The following is a 21,108-nucleotide window of genomic DNA, read 5'->3' on the forward strand; positions in this document are numbered from 1 at the left end:
TCATCATAAATTTTTAAGCTAGAGGCCAGCACAAAGTTAATGAGCCTATTACTGAAAATAAGTGAAATAATTTATAAAATTATAATTATTTTTACTAGCTACATGTCTTCTGAACAGACACCACAGAAGGACTAGTTCATCGTATTGTTTACACAAAATACTAAGTCTTAATTAACACTGAATGACAATAAAGTTTTAGCAAAATCCATTTTCATAGGCTTCCAATGAAAACTTTAATAGAAATTTATTAAAATGTAAATATATTTAACAAGTAGATGTCTCCCCAATTGTGACTAAAATAAATAACATAAACAAGGAATCACGCCTAGCTTTTAGAAAGCAGCCAGCATATAGTTAATTTTCAGTGTCCTGTTAGAAAATGAGAAGTTTAACTGTTAAAACGTTAAAACATAAAATAATTGTACCGAAGATGGGAATATTTTACATTCCAACATCACAAAAATTTATCATTTTTGTCACAGAGTAAAGAAAAAGTTTTAGCAATACACGTGTGAAGTTAATTTTTGGTGGCTTCTTGCGATGATATTGAATAATATTTTATGGATGTAAAAATTTTTTTTTTATCCTGTAAATTGAGAATTAATATTGTTTATGAAACAAAAAAAATAATTGGTTTTTGTGTAAGAAAAATGTGAAATTTTAGATATGTAATTAGAGTATAGTCAGCTGACCTGTGTGTGTTGACTAGTAAACTTAAAGTTTGTTTCAATTTCAAGTTTTGTTGTGAGAAGAAGTACAGATTGTGGTATATTTGTTTAGTTGCAGGTGGTTGGTCGTCGTACAGCAACAAGCTACGTCACTGGGAAATGCGGGAGTGGTCTCGCCCGTGGAGCTCCGGCGGCAGACACGGCCCGGCTCTCCTCGGCAGACACGGCCCGGAGAGCCGGCAGCCGCGCGCGTGCCTGCACGGGGGCTCGCTGACGCACGTGGACGACACGGGCCGTGCGCGGATGGTGGACGTGGGGGACAAGGCAGTGACGCGCCGCGCGGCCCGTGCCAGGGCCGTGGTGCTGGTGGGGGGCGCGGTGGGGCAGCTCATCGCCCGGGACGCCATGCAGAAGGGCGACGTGCTGCTGGTGGCGCGGCTGGCGGGCATCGTCGCCGCCAAGCGCACGGCCGAGCTGGTCCCGCTGTGCCACCACGTGCCCTTGTCGTCCGTGAGCGTGGACGCTCGGCTGCGCGCGGACCAGGCCGCCGTGGTCATCACCTCGGAGGTGCGCTGCGAGGCGAGGACGGGCGTGGAGATGGAGGCGCTGACGGCCGTCGCGGTGGCAGCCCTGACAGTCTACGACATGTGCAAGGCGGCGAGCCACGGCATCGTGATCACGGACGTCTGCCTGCTGAGCAAGTCCGGGGGCCGGAGCGGCACGTTCCAGAGAGACGAGCATTCGGGGGGCAGTTCCTCCACCGAGAGTTGACTCCTCTTTCGTCTGTCATCTCGCTCTGTCCCGTGTTGTTCCGAGTTCTGGATGTTACTTCCGTATTTAATACAGTAACAGTACTCATCATTAAAACAGCATTAATGTAAATGTTTGCATTTAATTGACTTTAAATTTAATTTGAAAATAAAATACTATTAAAAAGAACTTTTTAACTTGTAAATCATTAGCAAGTTATTACTCTTGTCTATCGTTATTATACGTAACATCAGGGTGAAAAACGTACTTACCTAGCACGTTTTGAAACTTTTGACTTATGAAAATTTTCCAAACCACATTCCGCAATATTAAGATGGGGGTTGCACTGCTTAAACCATCTCCATGACTCACTATTGAAACTGGGGCTTGAGGTGTGTGGGTGGTGAGTCTCTACAGGTCCACCTGATACTGATGCTGTGAGAGCTGAAGCCCAGTATGGTTCTCTGCATGGGTGGGCTGTGGAAGATTGTGGCAGGATTTTCTATCAGCATTCATCACTTTTTTTTTTTTTTTTTTGCAAAGGTACTCTAATATATTTTTGAAGTGGTTCAGTTATAAGTAAAGCACAAAATTATGAAAATAAAAAAAGCATTTTCACATTTCAAATAAATGCTTTACATTCTTCAGAAAATGTATGTAATCAACATGTTTAACGAAGCTCCTGCATTGTGTTTCAATTGTTAATTACCTATGTATGTAGTTTGTTGCAGTATTATTGTTTTATTTTATTCTAGTGATTTTAAACATTTTTATTGTATGTACTAAATTTATTTTTGTCTATTGGTTTGATCAGTCTTTTGTGTTTTGGTTAAAACGGGTTAGTGCAATTATATGTTTAGTGCTGTTTAAGTGAGATATCTTCTCATGTATCAAAATCTGATTTCTGTGCAGTTAATATGTGTGTTAGTAAATAGTGGGGAATTTAGTTATACAGTAGAACCCCTCATATCCGACCTTCCCACAACCGACTCCTCCGGATATCCGACCTAGTCTCCGTGGTTGGCGAGACTGTTCAGACTTGAAAAAGTGACGCATCTACAATATGTCTTCGTGTCGCAAACTGTTCAGTTCAGCCGTGATTGTTGGTGCAGAATGTTCTACTACTATAATCTTGTACTGTTCTGTGTTTTTTTTTAATGTAACGTAATGTATTGTGGGTAGAAAAAGTGGAGGGACACTTCTGCAAAATCAAGATTTGGCAAAACTGAAACAAAAATACATTACTGAATTCTTTAAGTAAGGTATGCTTACATGGTATGTATCGTCTCATTTATAATTTAACAAAAATAAATGTTTGAAATGTATAAAGCAACATTTTTACAAATAAAGTTGTATTACTGTACACACTGTATAGCTGGGAAAGGCGTTTTTTTTTTTTTGCTCCTACGGATATCCGACCTTTTGGCCGTTCCGACCATGGCCCGGACCCGTCATGGTCGGATATGTGAGGTTCTACTGTAGTTGTATATGATTTAATTATTGTCTTCCATTTATGAATCTAACATTACATGTACTTTCTGTAGATATATTTTTCCCTACATTGTCATACTCCAGTGACAAGATATCTTCCGTAACATTTATGCGTAGAGTTGTGATGAAACTGTACTGTACATGGTGTTACTTTTTTCATATTATACTGCATTTGGAATGTAGTAGTTTCGTGTTTGTTCTTGTGGGAAAGGGGAACACAAAAGTTATAACTCTCATTTATACTGTTTGTTGTGTGTGTGTGTGTACGTGTGTGTGTACGTGTGTGTGTAGTGCATCATAGTAAAATGTTAGGCGCTCAACGTGATGTTGAGTATTAAAAACTGTTTTTGCCTATTCACCCTGGCTGTGAAACTTACATAAGTTTGAAGAGAAGTTTAAAGCAAAGATTTGGCACATAACATGTATGATTTTTATAATAATTTTACAAGAAAATAAGGTCTTAAGACTACTGTAATTCTTTAATGATATGAAACAATAGTTAAAGAACTTTTGTGAAGATTAAACAGAAAAGGTTTTTGCTAAGTTTCATTATTTGGAATTTAAAAATATTAAATTATTAAGACATCTGTTATCATGTCTTATAGTTAATGTTGTATTATAATTTAGAAGGTGATCTGTGCTTGCCCAACATTTCAGACCATGTTATATTTTATGGAATCCTAAAATCAACTGCATTTTATGTTATAGGTAGGCCTGTGTGAATATTAAAATTTCAAAACATCAAAACATATAGTTTATTGCTCTTATTATTCAATTTGATTTCAAATACTAATATTTTCAAAAAAAATGAACATTCAGTCATTTATGAATAGGGCTTGGTGGTATTCCGTAACTGGGGAAAAATTTTGGGATCATGGAAGATTTTCCTTGTTTTAATTTTTTTTTAGATCCCCATCATATTTATTTTAAAGCTACTCACTTTACATTATTTTTAAAACCATCCTCTAGATGTTTCTTCACACTTACTGCACTTGTCTTATATAATGTGTTTAATCGCATAATCGTTGCACATTTTATACTAAAGTTAAGTTTGCAAAGTAGGGGTGTGATTTTTATGTGGAAAAAAAAATTTGTTAGGTGAAGTTATTGATAAAAACAAAACCTATTAATGGAAAGTGCATTTATTTAAAAAGTAGAGTATTACATAAGCATGCCAAACAATTTAAATTAATCAGTCGTACAACAAACACATTTTGTTCAACTTTAAATAGAAACACGAAAATGGTGACCCGAATATGAGCCGAAATTAACGCGTAACCATCGTCATAGTACACATTTACCACGAAAGAGTGCGGACTATCAAATGTAGTTAACTCTGCACTAGACAAAACGCACATGTTGCATGCTATTGATATTGATATTCGACTACGTGCGCGAACTCTATACAAGTATTAAAATAACCAAACATGAATTATGCTAACTAGCCCTGGCTACATTTTTATGAGCAGTACACAGCATTGATGAAGCCAAACATATAAAGGCTATAACATTTGAAAACATCTTTAAAAGAAAATTTACACATCAGATAACTTTGTATTTAGTTAATTAAATAAGAAAGCTGTAATATCCAAATGAGTACATATTAGATTTGAACTTAAAATAAAAAATAGTTTTATATGGGAAAACTACCTACACGAAGCACTTGGAATCTAACAGCATGATAATGCGACGTTTATGCGAGAATTTGTTTCTCCAAACTTTGATGCCCCGTTATTGGTTTGATGATTATGCGCGTGCGACGATTATGCGGTAAAACAATGTATTAGTTTTGCACTGTTTATTAAAATAATTTGTTTGCAGATCATGTTTTGATTCTCATGAGAAATAATTATTTATATATTTTTTTGAAAATGTGAACTATAACCTGGTGAAAAACAAAACACAGTATTAAATTTAAAACCGACAGTAATGATGAACTCTGAGCGAACTAAGATCGCTGGCAGCACAGTTGTGTGGCCGGCTGCCAAAGCTAACAGCCAGAACACCTGAAATTTTACATGTAATGTACATTAATTGTTTGAGATTTTAAGTAGTTATAAACAAATGAAAATATGTTTTCTTAAATGTCTTCTGAAGAATTTATTCACCATATGTAAAATTGTCTTCCTTTAAAAATGAAGATTTGGCTAAATGATTTTCGTATTTTTGTGTACAGTAAATAATGTAAATTAAAACCGCCATTTTTTTTTTCATTTGATTAAATTGAGATTGAAAATTTTTCACTATTGTTTATCCATTATGTTAAGACTAGATTTCACTCACCATGTTGGATTATTGCATTTGAATGCCATTGTTTATATCTAGAACAATATCTCCATATGTTCCCCTGTATAAGCATTGCATTTTAGGTTCTCTAGCCAGGTATATGCTAATTGCAGGGTGTCCACATTCTGGGAAGTCAGGGATAATCGAGGAAAAAACAGGGAACTTAGAATTGGTCAGGAAAAGTCAGGGAACTTAATTGAATTCCTGGAAAAGCCATGGAATTTTCCCAGAGATAATACATTGAGGGGGGAACCTCATAACCCAGTCTGCCATCACTGAGACTGAGTAAGCATTTTTTTTTTTTTAGTTTGTATTTTAATTTTAATGCCTAGTTGTACACACCAGCGGTTCCCATAAGGTGTTCTGCGGAACCCTGGAGTTCCACGGCCGGGTCACAGGGGTGCAGTGTCATATAAAGAAGGCACAATTAGGTATTGTCAAATAACTTTCCTTGAAGGATTTGGGGTTCCGCCAAAAGAAAAGTCGATCATAGAGTTCCCTGGCTGAAAAAAATTGGAAACCGCTGGTGCACACTATAAAATGTTGTATGCAAGGTTCTGTTAAAACTAGGTACGCTATAGGGATGGTGGAGGCTAAATTTTCTTTATTTCTTCCAGAAAATTGCAAAATGGGTATGTTATTAAAAAAAATAGTTGGGGAAACTTGTAATTTTGGTCATGGACAAGTCAGGGCAGTTTTATTAAAGATTTGTGTGTGGACACCTTGTACTTACTATATGATATTTGTAAGTAGTCAAGCAAATATTCATCATTATGATTTTTGACTATTTGCAGTGTGGTCACTCACTTAAAAAAAGTGTATTTTCTGGATTTATGCAGTTTAGCCACTCGTACATAAATATTTCTACAATCTCATTTTCAAACTATTTCTTCATAAAAATCTGCAATTTGCAAGAAACCCCTACCAGGTGTGACACATTTATAATAGTTACAAGCTTCTGTGCAGTTTTTTTGATCCAAAGGCTTAGTAAAAAAATTAAGAAACAGTTTATGTATTTTGCACTTGAAGCCTGTATCAATTTTTAAACAGCTATGCCATGACGCTCTAGTGTGTTGCCAGTTTCACCAGGCATTCTGCGACACTTTCAAGATTTGTGATGATGTTGACTAAAGTAAAATTTTTGTGAGAAAACCAGTGCACCAAAAATGACTCTGGTTAAAGAAATATACAAGACTGCTGTACAACTTAGATTAATTTTTTCTCGAAAATGAAAGCCATTTTGTCAGATAATTTATCTATTTATAAATTAAACTTGCATGTTATCTGGTATTGTTTTCGTAGTCGCAGTTATGATAAGTGCTGATGAATTTTAATATAAATATTTTCGATAAATAATTTGAGGAGCTTATATTATGCACAAAATTGTTGAGCTCTAAATGTTTTTCTCCTCATATGGGACAGTCATTAAGTAAACACAGTATGTTGATTGAAAGACAGACAAGTAGGGTTGGTCATTTTCCAATGAAGTACCCTGCCGAAGTTTGTATCATATGATAAGAAATTCCTACATGATCACATTGCATTGCCAATTTCATTGATATAAAAAAATTGCAGTGCAACATAGTAATTTGACTCTTCATTTTACTCATATAGTGCGTCCATTGTTCATGTTTTTAAAAAATGAGGGTGTTTAAATATGTAACCTAACAAAGTGTTTTTTGTGTTGAATTCTTCCCAAATGAGTTTTTTTATTTTTTTTATTTTTTTTATTTAGGAAAATGTAGGAAGAATAAGTGATAATTACAATTCATTATAAAAATAATTATTTTTAACACAGATTATTAAATAAAAATTAAGTTTAATTTAATATAAGTAATTGTTATATGTAATAATTTTCAAATATACTCTGTACATAGATACATTTTTACACAATAAAAGCAAAAACATTTTCAACAATTTTAAGTCAAAATGTTACTTCCAAGTTTGGGTCTAAATGAAATTTGCTAAGCAAGTAATGTCTAACTTTGTGAAAGCCAAAATATTGTCTTTATTTCTGATTTTGGAGTGAATAACTAAATTTATACTTAACATTATTGCTAGTTAAAATTACACTTAGGAACATCTGTAAAGTAAAACTAGTTTGTACTAGTTCAGCCAATAATTAATGTATGTAACTAAGGAACTCATTAATTTTAGTTGTTTTTTTTTTCTGTGCATTAACAGTGTAAGAATCTCTCTTAATTTTGTACAATCCTACAAATGCTGAATAGTTCCAGTTTCTTTATATTCTTAATTATTTTATGACTGCTGCATGTGTCTGGTTCACTGTTTTTTAATATTCTATCATGACCCTTTGCCCCTCTACTTTATAAAAATGAATGGCTTTTCTCATTCTCTTCCCGTATATGGTATTTGATACTACTTACTTGCCATTAGGGAAGTCATTCAGCGAAAATGTATGAAAGAAACAGGAAAGATGACTGAGAATATTTCAGGCACCTAATGTGTGTTGGAGGATCTAACTCGTAGCTTTATAGATGGCAAACAATTTATTGAGGAAGGAAAAATTAATTAAGGAATTAATTGCAATATTTCAAAATAAAATATTTGTAAAAAAGCAGCAGTTTGAGAACATAAAAAATTTATTGGCTTGTAGAAGTAGTTGTTCAATAATATTATGCTACCTGAGGCTACATGTTCAGTTATGGAATCACTTAAAATGTTTAAAATTATAATTTGAAAATAATTTTTTTATTGAGTTCTCCACTTTTTTTATATTATTGTTATTTTATTGTAATCATACAAGCATTCAGAATGGAATATTATATTTGAAGACAATACAAATTAGTATTGGTTACTGCTTATTATCAGTGTTGTTAAGTAACGAATTACAAGTAATCGGATTACTTGTAACGATTTCTTTTCAAGTAATTTATACTTGTAACGAATTACATTTAAAAAATGTAATTCGTACTTGTAATCGGAATACATAACATTAATTGTAATCGATACATTAAGGTAATCAATACTTTATATTTACTTGCCGTTACTTTTATTCTCGGAACGTATAATGAATACAATTAAGAACAAGAAGATCATACACTTTTGTATTAGTAACGTTTATAATTTTACGCTTGTAGTGCTACGATCGTATGCACAATATCTATGATCAAAATTGAAGATCCATAGTGACTTGCAGTGTCTCCAACATTACCCTATCCTAAAATATGATTTTTTAAAATTTAACACATTGCTACCGTCAAGTCCCGTTGAGCGTCTTTTTAGTGTTGGTAAAGATGTTTTTGCCATCAAGAGAGGGACTCTATCTGATGAGAACTTTAAAATGCATTTTTTTTGTAAGGTCAATTCCAAAATTAAGAGTGTTACTTTTATTACGTGGTAGCTACTTGTATGAAGTCTTTTGATGTTATTCAAGCAAGTTTGTAGTCAAATATTATTCATTTAATTAAAGATAATAAATTTAATCATTAAATGAAATCATTTTTTTAACAAAACATAACATATATGTATGTATGTTTATTAATGTATCAAAGTGTAAAAAAATTGAATCGTAGGTAAGTTTTAAAATGGTAGTGGAAAGTAATTGTAATTTTACTGATTACTTCTATATAAAGTAATTTTTACTTGTAGTTAGTTACATTATCACCACAGTAATTGTAATTGAGCCCAATTACTTTTTCCGAGTACTTTTAACAACACTGCTTACTATGCAATAAGTGAAATTTTGGAACATCATTGGCGGTGTGTAAGGCTGTATTTCTGTATAAAATAAGTTGCCTTTGGTATTCTGTCAAGAGTCATCACCTGAGAGAATTACCTATCTTTGTTGTTGACTTGTAACACAACTTGGTACTGTGCTGGGTCTTAAAGTGGCTGGCTCGTCTCCACTTATCAGCACGGAGAGACGTGGGAGATTCGCCCTTACAAACACTTGGACTGCGCTGCAAATGTCCTGTGCTGCACTTGCCAGGTGGAATGCATCTGCCCCCAATGTATGTTGACTCTCCCATGGCTCTCTCTTTCTCTCTCTTCCTCTCTCTTCCTCTCTCTTCCTCTCTCTTCCTCGTTGCTCGTGTCGATAGTTAATTTTTTTTAGCAGAAATGTTAGATTTTAAAAACAGTTTACAAGTGTGTGAGAAGTAATTGCTACATTATCATCAGTGGTATGCAGTTCGTTACTGGTATAAAATGTACACAAACTGAATTACTCACTTGTTTTTGGAACAATGTAAAGTTATATATATGAAAACATTTTGAATGTTTAAATATTGGCACTTTTAGTAGTCTATTACAGTTAGTAGTTTGTTTTCTAACAATACTTTTTGTTGGTGTGTTTATGGTTCATAATAAGAGCCTACTTGCATAATCGTTATTGTATTTATTTAAATACTCAAAAATGTTGCATTGATTTTACTTGATGTTAATGTACCTGCTATGAGCATTACATATTCTATACAATCTGAATAGGCCAATCTAAATACAGTCCCTACATATTTAAATTCAAAAAATTTCTTTCCAAGTTTTTTTGATACTTATTTTTTAAGATGAAGAGCTGATGAATCTGTTAATGCTTGGTACATGAGTGGGCAGTATGCGTTTTAACCTTAAAATAAGACTTTTGTTTACATGAATGTGTTTGAAACATTGGGGTTGTGTACAGTTAGCTGCACTGAGCTGATATTTTGAGGTTCTTGTTGGTAGAAGATGGTCTGCTTAACTGAAATTGCATCAAGTTTGTAGATGGGAATATGCTAGGAGATGTTTGAGCGACCAGTGGCTGAAGCTTGGCCCCACAGATCAGAGAGAATGGTGTTCTGGACAGTGACAGATCAGAGCGATTGGTGTTCTGTTCAGTGACAAATCCAGAAGCTCGCGAAGCACGCAGGGCAAGAAACATATGTTTTCCACAGTTTTCTCAGAAAACATCTTATAAATTTCTAGAGACCAACACCGGACAACTTTATACTATTCAAAAGGCGTGAGTGCGAATTAGCAAAGTGGTTGTCTACAATAATAATTTATAAATAAATATTTAAACTAGGAATTTTACTTCCATAAATTTGTACATATGTTGGTAGGAAAACTAAAAGTGGTTTTCAATGTCTCAATGTTGGCATTGTACATTTTTAACTAATAAGTTAAAATGTGAAGGCTTGTCTTACACGCAGTGTTGACTAGTTGGTTTGGTTATACTGTACAAGGTGGGACCGAAAAAGAACAGGATTCGTAATGTTGCACATCATGTACTTGAATGAACCAGTTTTTGCTGCTACAGCTGTTGTAGTACCTCTGTGGAGTCAGTCTGCCAAGTGGCGTCGCACGAAAACAATGAGTGTGGTTTTTCTGGCAGTTTTTTGTATGTTTCTCTAGTACACTTGTGACATGAAAAAATAGCCGATTCTCATGAAGAACGTGCGGTGTGAAGTTTCCACTGTTTTCATCTCGAGTTAAAAAAAAAAAAAAAATTTTTGTGTAATAGTATTCTAAACCGAACTGCCAGAGAAACCACACTCGTTTTTGGGTGATGTCACTTGGCAGACAGACTCAGGAGAGATCGTATAACAGCTCTCTAGTTGTGTAAACTGGTACCTACTACAAGTACATGATGAGCAAAATTACGATTCCAGTTATTTTTCGGTCTTTTTTTAAAGGCTATTCCTATAAATTTATCTCAGGAGTGATCATGAATTTGATTTTTCATCCCAAATTTTGCCACCAGATATTTTCTAAATAAGATCTAATAACAGTAAAAGTCATGCAATGAACACTTGTGCATTTTCTTACTACTATTAGGTACCACTTGGTAAATAAATATCTGGTGATATAAGATGTAAGAGAGTTATCAAGATAAATTTACAGGAATAGCCCTCAAATCATGTAATTGTCATGAACATTAAATATGTAACTGACATGGCGAGTGAGACAGAACCTTAATACTGGACACACATTCTTCCGTCTATTGGACTAGTGCGACCAACAACGCTACAGGTTTCCATGAAGAAGCCCTGTAGCTGGCCAGTGTAAAGGCCCTCTGCACACACGATCAGTCCAAGTGCTCAGTTTGGACCTAATAAACCCAACCGATAGTTTGGACTGAACTGAAGCCGCTATCAGTCTTTTGGTTGCTGTTGCTGTTGGATGTATAGTTTCATCGTAGAACTTGGGAGAAACTATGGATGTTGCAATTGCACTTTGTTGGAAAGAGGAAAGAACAGCAAGGTGACGGAAGACGGACCCACGCTGGAGGGCTACAGCTTGGTGGTGCCGGCGGGCTTGCCGTCCTGAGGGGAGTCGCCGCGGTTGGCCGCCAGCCGGCGGTAGTCGCGCCGCATGGCGGCGGTGAGGCCGCAGCCCACGACGAGGAACGAGGACAGCGCCAGGCAGGCCCACAGGTCGCCCAGCACGGCCGTCAGCTGGCCGAGCAGCAGGGTGAACAGCAGGCCCAGCAGCGAGGGCGGGATGAAGAGCAGACCGGTGGCCGTGCCCTCGGGCTCCGGGTAGGTCAGCTCCGCGCCCACCTCGAAGCCCACCGGCATGTAGCCGCCCATGAACCACCTGCGACAAGCCACACTCCCCTCGGCACAGTCGCCCAGTGGCGCTGTGCACCACTTCCTGTTCAGCAGCATATAACAACTGGCATGTGCATTTCAAATATGTATTTCATTGCGAGAAAATTATTTATAGTTTACTATTTTTAAATATTACAAACAAATTTATTAATATAAATGCTTAAATTTAGGCAGATACACAACTACTTCTAAAAGCTGACAAAGTTCAAAACATTACAAACTGAAAATTTCAACAAATTAGATGGAAAAAATCTTTTTGAATGATCCAAACTGTTTTGCTGTGTGCAAATATAGCTTCGACTTACGTGCTGTGCGTGAGTGATTTTGCTATTTATATGCTATTTGTGTGCTATCTCAAATGTAGCGTAGGCTGTACAAGAACTATATGCTTAAAACTGTTGGCTGATAATTTTTCCAATTATGTAGCATTTTTTACTGCTTAACACATCCCTACAAGTTACTGATCTCTTGACAATGCTATTTTTGCATGTTCCTGAAGGATACAGAAAGTAGTTACTAAGAAGGTGTTCCAAAAAAGTCCACTGAAGTGTCAACCCTCTAAAGCGTGCTGTTTCCCCACTGCCATGGACAGATGCCTCGATACTTTGGACTGGGTAGTACATAATTCCATCACTGCTTCTCCCTGCTGGCCACTGGTCAGTGTCGTCCAGAGATTGTCGGAACAACTGCAGGCGAATCATCAAAATGATTCAAGTGCAGCTACTTGTGCCTCACGTCTATTTTTATTTCAAATGGAAACGCGAAATCCTCATGCCTTATTGGACTCGCAATTCGGAGAATCTTGGTTCGAATATCATCGTGACTTCTGTTCAACACGGTTCCTTGGAAGCACTCCTGGCCAAACCGTACGCGAGGTAGGGGAAGGGAGAGGGGGTTGTATCCCCCCAGAAATCCTAAATTACCTATCTATCAGTCCCATAAAAAAATGAACTTGAAAGCAAAGATCGGACGAAATGATTCTATCTCCCCTCCCCCGAAATGATGAAACTCTGCATACGCGCTTTCTCATGACTAAAACTGGGCTGGTTCCTACTTTATATTAGTCACCACCGATTGTTTTCTTAATTTCACTGGTAGCTGTTCGGTTTTTCATTTTCTGGTGATACGCTGTCGGCATGATATTAAGCTCCACAAAAAAAAAAAAGATCTTGAGCATAGGCAAACAGAGGTTTCATTTATGTAGCCACTGTTTCAAGTCGAGTAATTAGGCGAAGAACCTGCTCTGGGATACTAAGACACGCTTACACGATCTGGTTAGGAAATAATGTGCGAAAAATTCACAGATGAAAAATTGGACAATACATCACTATGCCTCAAGTCACTTTGTGTTAGCTGCCCTTAAATTAAGTTGGTACTATGATAGACCAAAGTGACTGCCAAGCTTACTTCATCCCTTTCTTGACATAGCCTTTGAGACTTGTATTGTAACCAAGGACGGCTCCAGGAAGACTTATCGGCGGGGGCTGTCGTAAAAAAAAAAAAGAAGGCATTTGCAAGACAGACGTTTAATTGAGTTGGAAATTGACTTTGAAATAGTATGTACAAATTCATGGTCTCAAATACTGAATACTTGAAGTTGATGAAAGAAAAGTTTAAACACATGAATTGAAGTATTTTTTAGTACTCTTCAAAATAAATTAAAAATTCAATGTTGAGCTCAGGAGGAGCTACTGCCCCCCAGACCTCGCTCTGGAGCCGCGCCTGATAACCGATGGAATTACAAGCCATTACAATTCACGAGACGCGACAAGCAGAAGAACCAAGACAGAACAAGGAACAACGCCAATATAAAGGTGTGTATAGTTGTATACAAGAGACTTTGTGCTGGGGCGAATTTCGAAGAAAATCTGAATTTAAGGGACACCAAGACATAACTTATAAACTATTTTACACCTCCATGATCACCACCAGAAATGAAGTAAATGAATATGTTGAAATGAAAGGGAATAGGAACAAAGCATTGGAGAGCAAGGATGCTTTGGATATAGCAAATGAGAGAAGCTGTAGCAACATATAATTATCTGGAAAGCGCTAATTATCTGAAAACAACATCCTGAAAACATAAAGATGATTACAATTTAGATTTCAATATTTCTTAATTATTTATATTCGATATAATGCAACGAGAAGTTGGGTTACTATTTTTTTTACAGTGATATATATTAAAATACTCTTACACTGGTACCTAGTGTTAAAATTCTGCTTTTGCCTCAGCATCGTTTGGTTAACTACACTTTATAGTGCGGCTTCTCACCCCAAATACATCACCGAAATGTACACCAGCACGTGTGACTGGGACTGCACGCTCAAGGAAAATGCGATCCAGCCAAGAAGCGTGCATACATGCGTGAAAATACTCTATGGGCGTCTGCGCTCTATGACGGAGATACTCACCCCAGAAGCGTCGCCGAGATGTACACTAGCACGTGGGACTGGGACTGCACGCTCAAGGAAAATGCGATCCAGCCAAGAAGCGTGAACACGTATATGGCCAGACTGGTCTCTCTGTCCACACACATGTCAGGCACATATCAGCAAGTGCAGAATCATCTGAGCCATTGTATGCTGTTACATTTGAAAAAGCAACAAAACATTAAACTTTGACACCTTAATTTTTTTTTTCATTGTTGATGCACATAGTATTACGGAAAATAATAAATATTATCACATTGTTTTGTCTTGAAGGCTCATATGTAAAAATATGCACTTAAACTTAACAACGGAAACAATTCAGCAAGTACTCAAATTTGAAATTGGCATACAACATTTGTAATCAGGCTTACTACAAGTAGGAAGAAACAGCTACCCTTCTTAAGAACAATTCGGCCTACCTGAAGCTTTTGGCACATGAGTTTCAGAAGAAACTAGTCTTTATGGACAATACCACCAAGGGAACAAGTAAGTCACTCATAATATTTGTTTATTGCGTTGGCTTGCAGTATTTTAGACTTGTTACTTTCATCTATGGGCCTGAGATGTGACCCTTCAATTTTACTTCATGCATTAAAACACATTGGTTTTGTCTACATAACTCTTATATTTTTGCTTATTAGAATATGAATTTTTATATACAAAAACCAATTTAGTCAATACCCGTTTCAGACTTCTCAAAACTCTTGTAAAAAATACACTTTGATGAGAATTAAAGTAATATTCGCTTATATCGGTACATGCAGGGTTTCTTATTGCTGCTCGAAGCCACACCTGACTGCATAATTTCCAGCGGTTCTCCAACAAGAGACATGCTACTGGTTGCCCTCACTAGTGACTCTCAGCCACGGAGCAGACACCAAGAGTGCCGCGAGCCTCACTTGTACTTGTGGGTCTTGTCCAGGATGTAGCCGAACGCCATGGAGCCGAACGTGCCCACCAGGACGATGATGAGGCCCACTCTGCCGGCGAACACTTCTTCATTCTGTCCACAAGACAGACACCAGCACGTCTCCAGAGGAACATTGCTACCCACATCTCCAACTATAGCAATTACTGTGCGATACAGTAAAAGTGATAGAAAGCAATTATTTCTTAATGTCACCTTTTATTTATCATTGGTGTCAAAATTAGAGTACTGTAATTTTTATGCTCACTGGATTGGTTGTAGAACTTAAATGGTGCTTGTCAGCAGCTGTGTTAGTTTGTATACTGTGCTGGACTAAAGAAAAAAAAACTGAATGCCAATCCCATTTGCTCATGGTATACTTCATGTATGCCACCTGTTACACACCTAGCATGAACAGATAGCCAGTATTAGATACATTATTTTAATGTTTATGGCACTCAGGAAGATTGATTAAAGATGTAGTTTTGGACATCCGCCATTGTTGGTTACACTGTATCTCATAAGAAACTTCAATAACAGACAATAAAGATAAATATGCAAGCACACAGAAAACAAGCAAAAATAAGGCTGATGTCAAAATATTAAAAACATAGCCTGCACAGAGAACTTCGTGGAAGGACACAGTGGGCTAACAACGACGAGAAAGTAGCAACAAGAATAGTAAATAAACTCAAAATACTCCGTTGGACAACACATCGATAAACAGAATAATCTAGAGATGATACTAAACATACAAAATGAACAACACAACGACAATACAGAGACGCACAGGAAATGCCAGCGATGTGACAAAACAGATGTCTGGACACTACAACGACGAGAACATGGACGAACATAGTAGGCTTGCTAAGAAAACAGTTGGGGAGTTTCAGGAACTAAGATCCAGGCACAGAAGTAGTATAGGTTAGTATGTTCTGGCACAGGCGTCAGGGTGTGGATTGTGTGGATTGTGATTGTCTGTCCGCCATCTTGGATTGTGACATCACGGCGGCCATCTTGGATGACCTTGACTTTGACCTTGACCCCGGCGGCCATTTTGGATCCGCCATCTTGGATCCGCCATCTTGGATGACGTCATTTTGTTTTCTCGAACTTTCCGCCATTTTGTTTTCCTCCATTTTGAATTATGACGTCACCGTTGCAATTTCCGTTACGCCCGCCATCTTTAACTTTTTTATTTATTATCCGATTTTAATGATAAAAATTTTAAAAATTATAAAAAAATTCAAATAATAAAATTTTAATAAATTATTTATAAAAAATATACATTAATGACACGGAGCTCGGAGTCCTCGGTTCGAACCCGACGAGGTCAAAAAATTAAAAATGGCGACCGATCCTTCCCTCACAGTGGACGCAGGCAGACTGGCCCCCACCACTTTTTACCATGTACATATAACATCGGCATCTAGTATGACATCATGACCGCCATCTTGTCTTCGATGTTGGAAGCCATCATCATTGTATCGGCGGCTAGAGTGCGCTGACGCCATGTTAGTTTAGTTCTTATCCGCTAGAGTGCAGTAATCATTTATAATTACTGAGGTTCCCGCCATCTTGAAATTTGGCCGCCATCTTGAAAATACGTAATTATTTAGCTAGAAATTCGGGAAAAGTTCCAAAATTCATTAAATAAATTTGTAATCTATATACTGATTAATTGGATCGACTAAGGTCCTTGGTTCGATCACTGGCCGATAAAAAAAAACAACTTTAATATTTAAAAAAGGAACCACTAAAGTGTCAGGTTTGAGAAAATAAAAAACACCGCAAGTTCTTTTAAAAAAACTTTTATTACATAAATTCTACACTACTACAAGTACAAAAAACATACACAGACAAATTACTAAAGTTTTGGTTAAGATTTATTTCCGCATTTAATCTTGTGCTGTTCAAGACACTGTATAGCTGTGAGTCCTGATTTTCGAGGTCGATTAGCGAAATACTTAAAGCACATCTTACACATATAAATCTTATGTTGATGTTTTGTAACCTGGGGTCTCACAAGTCGGGAGAAGTTTTTGATGTAGCAGTAGTGTGCAGCACCGCTTTCATTTGTCACAAGCAACAAATCGAAATGATTTTTTCTTTCTTGTTTGGTTACCCGAATCGGACACACCTTATTATCCTCATTTAGCGCATATACACATTAACTGATACTTCAGGGTTATTTTTCTCAAAAACTTTTATCTGATTTAATGGTGGCGGATAGCACAGTCCAGCGAAGTTGTACTTATTCTCCAAAGCATAATACCTCTTATCAACACGGTTTTGATGACTTCCCTCGACAAATCTTGCCAAAATACTCCATTTAAAACAAAACTGGTCCTTCAAGTTTTGGCAATTCACAACTGCTCTTTTGTTGACTATCGCCTCAGGTAAGGCAATAAATGATGATGTCTGATGGTATGGAAGCATACTATCACTTGATTCGTTTCCTATGCACATGATCTTGTGACTGTCCAGACTGTTACAATGCGAAAAAACCTTATCGCATTTGTCGCACTTATATTTCTCTCGAGAGATTGTCAGAGACCTACTGCAGGTTATTGATGCACCACAATATTTGCATTGATGCGATGCATGCTCTTCATTAATTGATGTCTGGAATGCGGATGGTGAAACGTCAGCTGATGGTGGAACAGCACGTATCGTTGTCTCCTCCGCAGCAGGTATCGGGATCTTCACAGCTGTCGACACCTCAGCCATTGAGCTCTCCGCTGCCGCGGTCTCCTCTGCAGTCGGTATCGGGATCTCCGTCTCCATCATCGTTGCTGCCATCGAGGTCCCCGCTGCTGTCGGTAAACATTCTATTCCGGTCGACATAACTAAATCTCACGAAACTTAATGGAGAGAACACGTTTGTACTGCACCGCGGCCAGAGGCGAACTGCGGGTCCAGTCGTCTGAACCTCGCTTATATACCCGCGGTCTACTGGTATGCTACATGAGTCAAAATAATGTCTATATTTAAAATTATTTTTTTATTATGTACCTAAAAATTATAGAAATAAAAACACACACAAGTTCAAGTTTTACACATTTATTGATAAAACATACACAAATACACATTAGGTTAAGGAATCAAGCATTTTCACAAGCAAAGTCTTTAATGCCGCTCGAACTGACTCGTCTACTCCGGTTCCAACTGGTTCGTTGACTCCGGTTCCAATTGGTTCGCCGGTCACGCGATCAGGAACACAGGTTTCCAGCTGGTCATCTTCTGCGACGTCGTCAACTCCGACAAGACATGGTCGTTGACGTCTGTGACCACGTCTGCGCCTGGGCTCTACTGCAGTGCTAGTTGGGACAGATCCACTGCCTGAACTTCGACGGCGAGACGCACACCGTTTGGACGTCTGCGTAGAAGCATCACAGGTCGCAACAGGTTGCAACACGTCCATGTTTGGTGTTGCACATGCAGACGAGGCGACTACCTCAGCGATGCTAGCAGGAAGGATTGTGTGTGGTCTCATGTGATAGACTGCACAGTATCCAGGTTCGCAACAATCTACCAGCTGCTGAGTCGGTTCGTAGGACACAGGAAAGTGCGCAAACCGCCAATGCTGAGCGCCTCCATCACAGGTTTCTGTATATGTACGTAGATACCCGGAATCCCAGTAGCTGTACTCGACACTGCTGAAGCTAGGTCTTGCACTCACGTACACGTTAGCAGGATGAAACGTAAACATCTTCTTGCGGGTAGAACGTCAACTGAAGGCACGTACGTATGTACGCCATTTATATATATACAGGCTCCTACTAACATTGAGTGTGCCATTTCTGCATTAACTGCGAGTTTGTACAGGCACAGACACGTTCAAACTTGTCACGTGGCTGCACGTTGTATATTGCACTAAGCTTGCGCAGGGAAGGACAGCCGTAGTCGGTCTGTAAGTCTACAATTTCAGCTGCTCCGTCGTCACATATATCTCGTAGCCATTTCTTCTGTTCAGGTCCGGCAACGTATATTATTTCGTTTTGAACTAGTAAATCTTGAAGTGTGTTTTTCACTTGGTGGTACGGAATTATTCCTTCGTCCCACTCTAGTCCGTGATAATATTTACATAGCCATTCGTTCGAGCGTTTACTTTTTTCGTCTAGTAGTTTCCACGGATACGGGGGTCGGAAGCTGCGGGTTCGAGTCTTGTCTCCGGAGGTGACGACAATTTCCTTGAGCACGAACCCATTTTGGCTCTGGAAACCTTGCAGGTTGCAGTACATCTTGTCGCTAGCAATGCTCGATCGTAACTGAATTATTATCGCAAACGAAACAGTATTTAAGTCAGAATTTTCACAAGTTTGTCTCGACAATTGTATGATGCAAGCCGATCGTGAAGTATCAGACAAAAAGCATAGGTGTTTGGTGGAATATTTCCGCTAGTCGTTATCTCGATCCTACAGTCGATGATGTTTGAATTTAATCGATCATCCTGTTTGGAAACGTCAAACACCATTAACGGAGCCTTGTTCTTGAAACTGTCGGGACTCAGTATCGGTGACTGTCTCCGGCCATAGTAAGCTTGCTGAAACTTGGCATACATTTGATATGCTAGAAGAAATCTTCCACTTTCAAAATCCATGTTCATGTCAACGTACGGATAACTTTCGCTGTTTAAAAATATTTTTACATTACGTAATTGACAGTTATCGAATAAGGAGCGACTTACTCCTGCATTGAGCTGTCTTCCGGTCTGAAGCCCGACGATGATGTATCTTGGTTTTTCCGTAGCGAAGCTGGACTTTACTATCCAATTGATACGCTGACTATGAGGTAAGCCAGGATAAGTTTCCAGGCTCCAGGATCGGAATGGCACATCGAAGTTCTTGCCATTTTCTATGTTCTTCAACATCTTGACTCGTTCAACGGTGCTCACTTGGATGTGGGGCAGCATCCACTCGATAGACTGTAGTGTTAGCGAGACATCTTGAGGGTTTTCTGCAGCGACGACAATTGCATTAATGTGCGTGTTGGCTAGAAGCAGTACGAGCTCTTGTTTCGAATTAATGATTATATGCCTGTAGTCCTCAGCGAATCCAAGAAGCATGGACAGAGGAACACAAACTTCGAACTTTCCTTCGGCATAAACCGGAAGCTTATATTCATCCTCGAGAGCCCAACCGGCCATCTTTGCAGCAGACAGTTCATTTGGCGTGAGCGAAAGGTAATTTTTCATAGTAGATGTTATGCCTACATCTCTTGTCTGGTCTACCTCGACACCATTGAGTACATATGTAATGCGCTCGATGAGGTGAAGAATACCATTGCAGGATATTGACTTCGTTGTCGGGTGCGTACCATCCACTTTTGTAAGCGTGCCTCCTATACGTAGAAATGACTGTGAAGGTAAAGTACAAATATCTTGGTGCTGTACAGCAATGCGTACTTCCGATGGAAGTGCGTACTGTCCGAGCAGGAAAGGCTGGTACTCGTGCAATTCCATTTTCGTAATGCTGTCATCAAAAATGACCGGATCTTCCACGTTGAGGATTTCGTCTTCCATATTTATTCGGCACTTGTCCAATACTAAGAAGATACTTTATGTTGTCAGGTGTTAATGCACCGATGTCTGGTAGAGAACTGTTCTTATTCACGACAATACGACTTCTTTTATAACTGTTCGGTGTTACGAACTTTATGCCCATCGCTTCAAGTGCAGCCGTAATGTAATTTCTTCGTCTTGAAAATTCACCAATCGTCCTCGCTGGTCAACGATTCTGACGACGACTTCGTGTGCGCACTTCACGACGACTGGAACGTAAATGATACTTTGCGGTACTTCTACCAGTTTATATCCTGGCGGGACCATCGGCGAAAATTCGTGCAGCATTTTGCTTAGTCTTCCGTTGAGGTACGTTCCACTTGCCAAATTACAGTTTATTCTTATGACATTCACAGGAAAAATGTTTACTGCGCGCGTAGATTCGTACGTTCTTCCTGCATCATACACCTTTGATTCGAATCCTAACATCGAACCTATGGTCCCAGGTTTCGTAAAGTC

The 21,108-nt window shown here is 38.1% G+C and overlaps 2 protein-coding genes across 6 annotated transcripts in view; one reads left to right on the forward strand and one right to left on the reverse strand.

Moving 5' to 3' along the window:
* The window catches only part of LOC134541743 (molybdenum cofactor biosynthesis protein 1), a 42,897-nt gene extending 37,749 nt beyond the window's left edge, over positions 1-5,148 (forward strand). For both annotated transcript variants that reach the window (XM_063385394.1, XM_063385395.1), the window contains one exon: positions 781-5,148. In XM_063385394.1, coding sequence (XP_063241464.1) covers positions 781-1,439 — 659 coding nt within the window. In that variant the 3' untranslated portion in view covers positions 1,440-5,148. The remainder of the gene's footprint in view (positions 1-780) is intronic.
* Positions 5,149-10,208: 5,060 nt separating this feature from the next.
* The window catches only part of LOC134541668 (uncharacterized MFS-type transporter C09D4.1-like), a 92,913-nt gene continuing 82,013 nt past the window's right edge, over positions 10,209-21,108 (reverse strand). For all 4 annotated transcript variants that reach the window (XM_063385283.1, XM_063385282.1, XM_063385281.1 and 1 more), the window contains 3 exons: positions 15,079-15,182; positions 14,162-14,272; positions 10,209-11,732 (listed from right to left, as the gene is read on the reverse strand). In XM_063385283.1, the coding sequence (XP_063241353.1) occupies positions 11,426-11,732; positions 14,162-14,272; positions 15,079-15,182 (522 nt within the window). In that variant the 3' untranslated portion in view covers positions 10,209-11,425. The remainder of the gene's footprint in view (positions 11,733-14,161; positions 14,273-15,078; positions 15,183-21,108) is intronic.

This window comes from Bacillus rossius (assembly GCF_032445375.1).
Source record: "Bacillus rossius redtenbacheri isolate Brsri chromosome 4 unlocalized genomic scaffold, Brsri_v3 Brsri_v3_scf4_1, whole genome shotgun sequence".
NCBI lineage: Eukaryota > Metazoa > Arthropoda > Insecta > Phasmatodea > Bacillidae > Bacillus > Bacillus rossius.